Source organism: Nicotiana tabacum, chromosome 22 (assembly GCF_000715075.1).
Source record: "Nicotiana tabacum cultivar K326 chromosome 22, ASM71507v2, whole genome shotgun sequence".
NCBI classification, from domain to species: domain Eukaryota; kingdom Viridiplantae; phylum Streptophyta; class Magnoliopsida; order Solanales; family Solanaceae; genus Nicotiana; species Nicotiana tabacum.
In genome coordinates this window covers 25,703,506-25,716,063 of record NC_134101.1, presented here as the reverse complement: position 1 = coordinate 25,716,063, position 12,558 = coordinate 25,703,506, and the positions used below count along the sequence as shown (strand labels likewise).

Sequence of the window (12,558 nt, the reverse complement as noted above, 5' to 3'; positions counted from 1 at the left end):
CCTGTCTTAGCCTCGTCACTACTTTGTCGAGGTTAGGCTCACCACTACTGAGTACATGGGGTCGGTTGTACGCATACTACACTCTGCACTTCTTGTGCAGATACCGGAGTTAGTCCCAGCGGCGTATAGTAAATTTACTCGGATTCAACTATTCGCAGGAGACTTGAGGTATAATTGCATGACGTTTGCAGTTCTAAAGTCCCCTTCCACTTTATCGTACTTGTGTATTTCTTTCAGACAACTTTATTTTTATTCAGACCCTTGATTGTATTATTTTAGAAGCTTGTGCACTTGTGACACCATTTCTAGGATGGTATTTAGACATCGTTATTATTATGGATTATTCACTTTATTTCATACTTTATTTCCGTATTTGTTTCTTTGTTATTAATTAATTTAAATTTTTTTTAAAATGGCTAATATTATTCTAACGTTGGCTTGTCTAACAAGTGAGCGTCATCACGGTCTCGAAGGAGAGAATCTCGGGTCGTTACATGAAAAATTAAAATATGAGATTAAATAATCTATATCATAAATTCTGATAAAAGAAAATAGTTTATTAATAGCGAAAACAAAGATAATTTTTTTACAAAGCCAATTAGAACCAAGAATTACCACACATGATGCTTATAGACTTAGACGTAACGCTTCATGTAGTCTTGGGCTGTAGTGTAGTTAACCTCTGGATAGAGTTTGGATGCCTCTTCTCCTTCTTCTCCTATTTCAAAATTAACAAGGCATCCTTCGTAGCAAACGTGATAATAGTGACACATTCCAACTTGTTCTGCATATTCAAGCTCTGTTTTTTATGGAACAAAAAAAAAAAAAGAGAAAATTAATACAACATTTTCATTCTTTTGGAAATGCCAATCAAATTGGGGCAAAGGGAGTATATGATTTATGGTTCTTACCCTTCATAGGAGCCAAAAATTCTTCTTTGGAAAGAGTTGATTTTTTAAGCTCCTTACCAATGAGCTTTTCCCAAATATGAACAACCTCTCTTTGGGAAAGTATGTTTTTAGGAGGCCTAATGTAAAGTGTCTTATTGAGTGTTCTTGGATCATCTATGCTCTTTATGGTATATGTTGCAATATCATCTTCGTCCACACAAATTGCTGCAAAATATATATATCATAACAAAGAGAATTATACAAAATACACAACAAACCATATACAGAAAGATAAAAGGAACTAATTATACAAACAAATTACCTTTCTGGTTGCCATTTCCGAGCAAAACAACAGAATCAGTAGAAGGAAGAATGTGGCCAATTTGATAAAGACCACCGAGGAAGTAACCAGCAAAGCAGTTAGCAGAGATGTAAGTGTAAGGAATGTGAGTTTCTTCTATCGCTTTTCTCACCACCATTTTATCATCAAATGTCACTCTACCTGGCTCCATTGAGTTTTCCATTCTTGCTGGATCCGTTCCAGACTCAGAAGGCAAAAATCTCTGTACAATTTTATATTTTCAAATATTTCATATCCCAAATGAATTGTCTTGGCAATGATTTAAACTGCCGAACCTCAATTACACATGCATATTATATAATTATGAATATGTTATCAGTTTGGATGAATAAGTGTTATATTATGTTCGAAGTGCTATGATACTTTCGCGCCACACTCAATGTGCCTAAACTCAATGATACTTTCAATTAATTTTTCCAACTTTTTTTTGCAAGTTCTGAATAATTTCAGAAACAAATGCGACGTAACCGTGTACGTGCTAATATCATTAACTAAGAGTTTAAGCTATGTACTATTATCTAGAGTACTAGAGTACAATTTAATTGTGTAGAACCAATTATATTATATGAATAAATGACTGTGTTATTAATTGTTAGTCTACTTAACTTGATAATGTACCCCGGATACTAGTGAGAAGCAAAGACTTTCTGGGACTTTCTTCGGTTCTTCATGCCATCCACGTGAGGGTTCTCTGATTTTTAAATCTAATTAAAACTTCGGACTTTTCTTCCTTTTAGAAAATTTTATGACATGTTGAAGTTTCTCTTTCAACATCACATATATATATATATATATATATATATATATATATATATATATTAAAAGCGCGAATAATCGATCAATCGTAATATTTTAAAAGTCGAATCGGTCATATTTAAATTCCGGATCTGCATTTAAGCATAGTTAATACTCCATAATTAACGAGTTATGCATGAGAAAACTCTTCATTAATTATATTATACCTTGATATTTCCAGCTTCTTTAATGGCATCCACAAGCTTGAGCTGAAGTAAGATATGATGGCTACGAATATGGACGCCGGAGATGGCACAGATGACAACATCGACGAGTTTAACGGCATCGACGAGGCTCCGATGATCGTTAAAAGAAGCAGTTACAAGATGAGCTCCTTGCATCTTAAAAGAAATAAGCATTTCAACTTTCTCAATATCAACTCCTATTTCTGGACGACGCAAAATGTAGGTTTTATTACCATTTGCTAAACTAGCTTTCACTAATCTCTTCCCTAGGTACCCTGTTCCTCCTACAATCAACACTTTGCTTTTTTCCATCTCAATATATTAATTTCTTCCTCTTTCGTTAATGGATTGTTATATATGATACTTCATTGCCTATTTATAGAATGGATCTTCTTTATGTTAATTTTGTTTTATTTTCCTTCTGTTGTGGGTTTTTGTCTTGGAGTACAAGGCCTTTTTTTTGTTTTAGATTTTACTCCTTTTTTTGTGACATTAAAATTATATTTTATTTTATTCGACGCGAAGCTACAACCACATGCTATATATTGGAACAAGAATTTTTTTATTTTTTATTTTTTTATGTGTCAGGTACCCATATTAGTTTCTGATTAATCCAAACGCTCATTAATGAAAGAAGACTCCCGGCTAAAAACTTCTTTCTATTCTCAAGGCTTAAACACAAGACCTTAAATTAAGGGTAGAGAGATCCTATCCTTCCACCATAATCCCCGGTGATGCTATTGATATAGCTCCTTGATTTTAACCTTCTCTTCTTTGCTTATTTGCAAGATTTTGTGAAATCGAAATGATTAGATAGGTTTCAATTCTGATGTTTTTTGTAACTTAGTTTGATGGAAAATATTAAAATGTCTAGAAAACTTAATAAAGTTGAATAAAATGTATAGAAGTATTTTTTTTAAAAGTTAGAAGTACTTGAAAATAAAATCTGTATTGCCTAATAACTTGTCATTATCTTCTTTAGTTTTAAACTCTGATATGAATAAATGTAAGAGGTAGCGCTTAAGGAGATGACTTTTACTTAGGAAATAACTATTTGGTAGAAGCAACTTATTGCTTCTCTTTAAAATCAAGAAAGTCTTATTTAATAATACATTAATATTAATATTATTTCTTGGGTCACTACTCCAAGGGCAATTTTAATACTTTTTAATTCCCCCACCCCCACTCCCACCCCCACCCCCTTTTGATTGTGCACCTACAACCTACAGGCTATGCCATCGAAAAGCTTTCTTCAGGCACTAAATAGTTTGGCTTCTAATTTCGTCTACGATTAAAATCATTCGCGGTACTGCTGGAAATTTTATTTCATTTATTTATTTTTACTTTTAAATCGCCAATCGATAACTCACTTATTTTTTCTGCTTCATTCTGAACCGTGTAGGCTAGATTAATATGGTTTTTGTAGAGAACATATTTGTACTCGATATGCATGCACCATTAGTCCACAAACATGATTCTCGATTCCGCTCGAGGGTGGATCTACTTAATAAATTAGAGTTCACGTAAATGATGGTTGTTTGATCCTAAGGATAGGGGATTGAGTCCCACTTGTACTTTTTTGCCGTGCGGCTTTCTTTTCCCTTTTTATTCTTTCTTTCATTTGTTTTCCAATGCACATGAACAATCCCTTATTTCTCTCTTTTTAACTTTTTCGTAATATCTATTTCTATCTCCCTATTTTCAATGGGTAAAATCATTTACATCCCCCAAATTTAGTCTTAAAATCAAACTCATCTTCCAACTTTAAACAATTGTCATTTTCATCCTACGCAATATATATTTTACCTTTGACATTTTCAACTCTCCATATATGTAATACTTTTTTTATATTATTTAGATATTTTTTAATGCAGGTATTTATTCATAAGTTAAAAATACTATATCTTATTATAATCTAAGTTCAATAACATTATAAATAAAATAGTTATATTATGAATTTATTACAAAATATATTGCTAATTTATTATTATTATTTTAATATTATATATATTAAAATGCATATAATGTATGTCGGTGTGCGTGTGATTTTAAGTTCCACTATTTTTATTATTCTCTATGTCTATATAAATTTGTGAGTTTTGATTGTTAATACTAATTTTTTTCTAAATTTTAATTAAATTTCATGTAAAGTGTAAATAGATAATTTTTGAAAAATTATTATAAAATTTACTGTAATTTATGCCCATTATTTTTTTATTACCTACATTGTATAATTTATAAAATTACTCTCTTTTATTCTCAATTTTGTAAATAGATTGAGTTTTGATTGCTATTAATAAAATTATTGATACGAGTAAATTATTTATTATTATTTTTTATTTTTCTCATTTATTTCACTATTGAACATCATTAACTTATATGCTTGACTACTACTTCTCATTTTTTTTGGTTTTGAAAAAGTTTTTTTAATTTGTCTACAGGTAAGTCGATAATATAAATTAAAATAAAAAATTCTTATATTAAAGAATAAAAATAAGAGATAAAAATTGTAGAGGATAAAATAGCTATTTTAAGAAGTCATCGTTGATATGAGGAGTAGAATATTAATTATTCAAAGTTGGAAGATGAGTTTGATTTTTAAAGCAAACTTGGGGAAGTAAATAATTTTCAACTCCGATCCCAATTGCTATCTCAAGTAATTTTCTCTTTACTCTTTTTGCTTCTTAGTTTTTAATTGTTTTTTTCTCAAAATATTTTGAATTGTTAGCATAGTTTCTTAATGAGTATTTGTCACGACCCCAAATTTCCTCCGTAGGATGTCGTAATGGCACCTAGTCTCTAAGACTAGGTAAACCTATCAATGCGGAATAACTGAATATAAACTGAAATTTAATCCTTAACAGTCGAATAAATAAGAACTGCAAATTTAATAATTTCAACTCCCAAAACCCGGTAGGAATAAGTTACAAGCTTCAAATATTTATCCTCAATGTCTCTATACATAAGAGTATAAAGAAAATAAGGAAGAAAACATAATAAGATAGAAGGGGACTTCGGAGTCTGCGGGCGCTGGCAGATATACCTCGAAGTCTTCCCGTACAGTTAATTCATAATATCTCATTTCCTTATATCATCGCGGGAGCCTTTACATTAAATTTTAAAGAAAACAGTTTTTTCGAAATAGCATCCTGCGTTTTAGCCACCCTTATCACACCGCATGATTTCTAGTAGTTCTCCTACTAGCCACGCATATCAAGCCACCCTTATCTCACCGCATGCATTTTAACACCCAGACCATATACCACCGCATGCGTATTAATATCACAATATATCATAATTTACACTTCAAGTGCCCAAATATTTTAACTTGCCAAAAGAAATGAACAACAAGAATAATTTCCACAATAAGGAGCTCACAGCTCAATCACTGCTTCAATTTTCTTCGGATCTACATGGATCCCCTTGTTCATTACCACATGACCCAAAAAATCCTACTGAATCAAGCCGGAATTCACACTTTGAAACTTTTGCATACAACTTCTTTTCTCTCAAAGTCTGAAGCACAGTCCTCACGTGTTGTTCATAATCCTCCCGGCTCCGGGAATACACTAGAATGTCGTCAATAACTACAATGATGAAAGAATCAAGATAGGGCTAAAATACATTGTTCATTAAGTGCATAAATATTGCTGGGGCGTTGGTCAACCCAAATGACATTACAAGGAACTCATAATGACCATAGCGAGTCGTGAAGGCAGTCTTCGGGATATCCGGCTCCCGAATCTTCAACTGATGATAGCCTGAACGTAAGTCAATCTTAGAGTACACTCTGGCACCCTGAAGCTGATCAAATAGGTCATCAATACGTGGCAATAGATACTTGTTCTTCACTGTAACATTGTTCAACTGGCGGTAATCAATACACATCCGCATTGAACCATCCTTCTTCTTCACAAATAAGACAGGAGCACCCCAAGGCGATACACTAGGCCGAATAAAACCCTTGTCAAGAAGCTCCTGCAACTGCTTCTTTAATTTCTTCAATTCTGCTAGGGCCATACGATATATCGGAATAGAAATGGGCTGAGTGTCCGGTAACAAATCAATGCCAAAGTCAATATCCCTGTCGGATGGCATACCTGGAAGATCCGCTAGAAATACATCAGGAAAATCTCTTACTACAAGAACTGACTCCACGATAGGAGTATCAATACTAACATCTCTCATATAGGCCAGATACGCATTGCACTCCTTCTTAACCATTCGTTGAGCCTTAAGAAATGAAACAACACTGCTAGAAACATGATCCAAGGTACCTCTCCACTCTAGCCACGGTAGACCTGTCATAACCAACGTCACCGTCTTGGCGTGACCATCAAGGATAGCATGATAGGGAGACAACCAGTCCATGCCCAAAATAATATTGAAATCCACCATACTGAGCAATAATAAATCAGCTCTGGTCTCAAAACCAGTGATAACAATCAAACACGACCGATGCACGCGGTCAAGAATAATAGATTCACTTATGGGTGTAGATACATAAACGTAAGAACTCAAAGAATCACGGGATACGCCCAAATACTGGGTAAAATAAGATGACATAAAAGAATAAGTGGAGCCTGGATCAAATAAGACTGATGCATCTTTATGACAGACTGGAACAATACATGTGATAACAAAATCGGATGCAACTGCCTCCGTCCTAGCAGGAAGGGAATAATGTCTGGCCTAGCCTCCCCCTCTAGGGCGACCCCTACCTGTTCGACCTCTGCCTCTAGCTGGCTGTGCAGGTGGAGTGGCAGCTTGTGCAGTAATCATGACCTGAGAAGCTTGAGGGCCTTGTGGAATAGGTGGGTCCTGAGAAATCTGTGGAGGTGCACCCCTTCTAAGTCTGGGGCAATCCCTCATGATATAACGAGTGTCACCAAACTCAAAAGAAGCCCTCGGAGGACGTGGTTGCTGGGACTGGCTCGGGCCTGATTGTGTGGACTGACCACTGAAAACACCCCATGCAGGAGGTACAATAGATAATGGCGGTGCATAACAGGGAACCTGAGGTTTGGGAGTAGCCGAAATACCAATGGAAGCTGGAAGTGCTGAGTGAATAGGACAACTCACATAGCCTCTACCATGACGGGCTACAGTTGGGGCACGAGAACTATCGATGTCTCTTAGCTTCCCTCTCTTCTCTCTCCAGAGTCCGCATACCCTCTAATCTCCTAGCAATTGACACCACCTGTTGGTATGTGATGTCCATCTCTAGTCCTCGGGCCATACTGAATCTGATACTATAGTGGATCCCCTCGATAAATCGATGAACCCGCTCTCGAACAGTAGCAACCAAGGCTGGTGCATGCCTAACCAAATCATTGAATCGGACCGCGTACTCTGACACGGTCATAGAACCCTGGTGCAGCTGCTCAAACTCTATGTGCCATGCATATCTAAAACTCTAAGGAACATACTCCCTCAAGAACATATCTGAAAATTGAGTCCAAGTGAGTGAAGCTGCCTCAACCAGACTATCCAACTCATATGCCCGCCACTACTGATAGGCCGATCCTCTAAGCTGGAATGTCGTGAAAGAAACCGCACTAGACTCCACAATACCCATAGTACGGAGGATACAATGACATTTCTCAAGAAAACCCTAAGCATCCTCTGAAGCCAAACCGCCGAAAGTGGGAGGGTGATACTTCTTGTACCACTCAAGCCTGAGTTGCTCCCCATCCGAAACTGTTGCCTTAGCCTCGGGTCGAACTGGAACAACTGCCTGCACTGGTAAAACCTCTGGGGCATGGTCAACCTGGGCCCGTGGATCTAGGGTACGGGCGGCGGGAGTCTGTAGTCCTCCCCCAGCCTGAGATGTGGCAGGAGCAAGTGGAACTAACCCTGCCTGAGCTAGAGCGCGAAACATGCTCAAAAACTGGGCAAGAGTCTCCTGAAGTGGAGGGGTAGTAACATGCGTCTCAGGTGCCTGCTTTCCAACTGGAGCTACTAGTGGCTCCTCTGCAGCAGCTCTGGCAGGTGCTCTACCTGCACCACACCAGAGCGCGAAACATGCTCAAAAACTAGGCAAGAGTCTCTTGAAGTGGAGGGGTAGTAACAGGCATCTCAGGTGCCTGCTTTCCAACTGGAGCTACTGGTGGCTCCTGTGAAGCAGCTCGGGCAGGTGCTCTGGCTGCACCACGCGGTCTTCCTCTGTCTCTGGCTCGACCTCTGCCTGACCCCAGCCTCTTGCAGCTCCAACATGGGGCGTGGGTGTCTGATCATTGGATCCAGTTATGCGTGTCCTCACCATATGTGAGAGAATAGAAAGACAAGGTTTTAAAATTTTGAAGTCAACTAATGCGCACGATAAGGAATCAAAGAAGTGAACATTTTTCCTAACAGTTCCATAGCCTCCCGAAGATAAGTACAAACGTCTCCGTACCGATCCGCGAGACTCTACTAAACCTGTTTGTGACTCATAACACCTATGAACTTAGAACTCTTATACCAACTTGTCATGACCCCAAATTCCCTCCGTAGGATGTTATGATGGCGCCTATTCTCTAAGACTAGGTAAGTCTATCAATGCGGAATAACTGAATATAAACTCAAATTTAATCCTTAATAGTCAAATACATAAGAACTGCAAATTTAACAATTTCAACTCCCAAAATCCGGTAGGAATAAGTCACAAGCTTCTAAGAATTTATCCTCAATGTATCTATACATCATAGTATAAAGCAGATAAGGAAGACAACATAATAAGATTGAAGGGGACTCCAGAGTCTGCGGACGCTGGTAGATATACCTCGAAGTTTCCGCGTATGGCTAATTCACTGATGCCTAGTCTGATAGGAAATACCTGGATCCGCACAAAAAGATGTGCACAAACATAGTATGAGTACACCACAACGGTACCCAGTAAGTGCCAAGCCTAACCTCGGTAGAGTAGTGACGAGGTCAGGTCAGGCCCTACTGGAATAATAAAATATAAGGTGGAAAGTTTAATAATATAATAATAAAAATAACAATGAGAATAAATCAAGTAAGTAGTATGTCACAATTTAACTGCACAGAATAAGGGCAAACAATACCTCGCGGAAGGAAAAATAGAAATTTACAAGTTTAAGGAAATCACAAAAATAACCAAAGGCAAATGCAGCCATAAAGAAATATCATCAGGGGCACTCCCGAGGTACCGCCTCGTAGTTCCAAATCATAAATAAATTCACAATATCTCATTTCCTTATATCACTGCGGGAGCCTTTACATTAAATTTTAAAGAAAATATTTTTCCCGAAATAGCATCCCGCGTTTTAGCCACCCTTATCACACCGCATGACTTCTAGTAGTTTTCCTACTAGCCACGCGTAACAATCCACCCTTATCTCACCGCATGCGTTTTAACACTCAGACCTTATACCACCGCATGCGTATCAATATCACAATATATCACAATTTGCACCTCAAGTGCCCAAATATTTTAACTTGCCAACAAAATTGAACAACAAGAATATTTTCCACAATAAGGAGCTCACGGCTCAATCATAATGAGTACAAAGTCTCACAAAATATTCAGGGATGAATAACTCAACAAAAATAATATTTCACAAATTAAACACCTTGCCTTAATATCAAATTTTTAAATGTAAAATACTTCATTTTAATAATATTTAAATTAGAAATCCAACCTTCAAATAATTCAGAGAACAAAAGAAATAAAGTTTCAACTAAACAGGTAAAACACTTAGCAGGAACAAGTAAGACAAATGTAAAATACGAAAATATATTAATGATGATGAATATTACAAAATAAAATAATTTAATTAATATGCAATAGTTCTCTACACAATTTAAAGACATAATATTTTACATTTAGACCGTGTACACACTCGTCATATCGTGTACATGACTTTCAACACATCAACATTTTCATATCAATACCAATCCTAAGGGGAATTTCCCCCACACAAGGTTAGACAAGTCACTTACCTCGAACCGGGTAATTCTTTACTTTGTTATACCTTTACATCATGAATTGGCCTCTGAAAGCCTCGTATCTAGTCACAATTAATTCGATTCAATCAGTACAAATTATTGGAATTAATTCCATATGAAAATACTAATTTTCCAACCAAAATTCAAAATTTAACTCAAAAATCATCTGTGGAGCCCACATCTCAAAATCTGACGAAACTTAAAATATCCGATAACCCATTAAATTACGAGTTCAACCATACTAGTTTCACTCAAATCCGACTCCGAATCGACATTGAAATCTCATAAATTCGTTTTATGCGATTTCTACAATATTTCCCAAATTTTCATCTAAAAACACTAATTAAATGATGAAAACAATGATATATTCGTGTATATTGAACAAATCCGAGTTAGAATCACTTACCCCGATATTTTTTCTTGAAAATCTCTCAAATATCGCCTCCCCCTAAGCTCCAATTTGTCAAAAATGAAAAATGGGACGAAGTCCCCCTTTTATAACTTAAAGTTTCTGTCCAGGCGCTGCCCTCGATCGCTGCCCTCGATCCTGCCCCCGATTGCTGCCCCGATCCTTCCCTCGATCCTGCCCCCGATCGCGAACGGATGAAGGAAACCAGATACAAGCATTAGAAAAATTCCAGCAGCTATTTAAGTCCAAATTTCGATCCGTTACCCATCTGAAACACACCCGAGTCCCCCGGGACCTCAACCAAAAACTCCAAAAAGTCCTAAAACATCATACGAACTTAGTTGAAACCTCAAATCACATCAAACAACGCTAAAATCATGAATCATACCCCAATTCAAGCTTAATGAAATTTAAGAATTTCTAACTTCTACATTCGATGCCGGAACCAAATAAATTAATTCCGAGTGACCTCAAATTTTGCACACAAGTCATAAATGACATAACAGAGCTATGAAAATTTTCAGAACTGGATTCCGACCTCGATATCAATAAGTCAACTCCCCGATCAAACTTCCAAACTTCAACTCCTGTTTTAGTCATTTCAAGCCTAATTTAATTACGAACTTTCAAATAAAATTTCGGGCACACTCCTATATCCAAAATCACCATACAGAGCTGTTGAAATTATCAAAATTCTTTTTCGGAGTTGTGTACATATAAGTCAATATCCGGTCAACCTTTTCAACTTAAATTTTTATTTTGGAGACTAAGTGTCTCAATTTATTTCGAAATCTCTCCGGACCTGAACCGACTACCCCAACAAGTCACATAACAGTTATGAAGTACAAAATGAGCAGTAAATAGTGGAACATGGCTATAACTCTCAAAACGACTGGCCGGGTCGTTACAGTATTCTAATTATGGAAAATTATTGATTGAACATTAAATTACACAATGAACTTGCTTAAATATTTTTGTTTCAATCAAATTATTGAACTTTTGTCTATAAAGTTTTATTATAACATACAGTTTATTTTGATATTTTGATATTTTAGTCATATGTTAAGACATTTTGATATTTTCCATGCTTCTTTTACATTGAAACTTGCACAAGTTTTAATTTTTATGGTATTGTCATCGGCATTCTATTTTTCCTCCTTATTTTAAGTTTGGTTTAAGAAATGTAAAGTATATCTCTTTGAATGATATTCTAAATTAATGATAAGTCATAAATTACTCTCATATCAATGGACATTTTTCAAACACCAAATTTATGTTAAAGTGGGTCGGGCCGGGTCCGGACCCGGCACGGGCCCACGGGCTAAGTGGACTGAAACCGTTAGGACCGCTAGAGGTGGGCTTGTGCCGGTCTCGTGGGCCGGTTCTTAGCTAGGAACTGTTAGGACCAGGCCCGTTTGGCCCGCCAAGAGACCGGGACCGGACCGGTCCCTTGGCGGGCCCAACAGATATTTTTTAAAAATAAAATAGACATTTGGCTTTTGAAAAAAGAACTGTTGGGCTATTTTAAAAACAGCCATTTAACCCCTCCAACTTAGTTTTAACCCCAAACTTTTTGTTATTATACATTTTCCTATTTTCAACTATAAATACCCCCTCATTCTTTCATTTTCTTACAAATTCAATATCAATCTATCACAATCTCTCTCTAATTTTCTTCTATACTTGCTACTATTACTTACTTTATTCCAAAAAATAGTCAAAAATTATTGAGGTTGTTACAATTTGTGAAACAATTGTGAAGTTGGTGAATTGAAGTCTTCAAGTCTTCAATGATAATCAATTTTCAATAAGTTGTTCGTCAATTCGATAAACTCGTTCCAACTCTTAAGTCTTAATATTATAGTTTTATTTATTTTTTATTACTTGATTAACTAAGATATCTTCCTTAAGAAATACTTTTGGTAAAAATAAGAATAAGAAAAAATCCATGACTGGTGAATCTAA

The 12,558-nt window shown here is 36.3% G+C and overlaps 1 protein-coding gene across 1 annotated transcript; it reads right to left on the bottom strand.

Annotated features, from left to right (window-relative positions):
* Positions 1 to 542: 542 nt before the first annotated feature.
* LOC107832101 (bifunctional pinoresinol-lariciresinol reductase 2-like) lies at positions 543 to 2,564 on the bottom strand. The gene is made up of 4 exons (XM_075244435.1): positions 2,214 to 2,564; positions 1,213 to 1,453; positions 912 to 1,115; positions 543 to 799 (listed from the first exon to the last, which is right to left on the bottom strand). Exons 1-4 carry the CDS (start codon positions 2,541 to 2,543, stop codon positions 636 to 638), a joined length of 939 nt encoding a protein of 312 aa, XP_075100536.1. The 5' UTR covers positions 2,544 to 2,564; the 3' UTR covers positions 543 to 635.
* Positions 2,565 to 12,558: the final 9,994 nt, after the last annotated feature.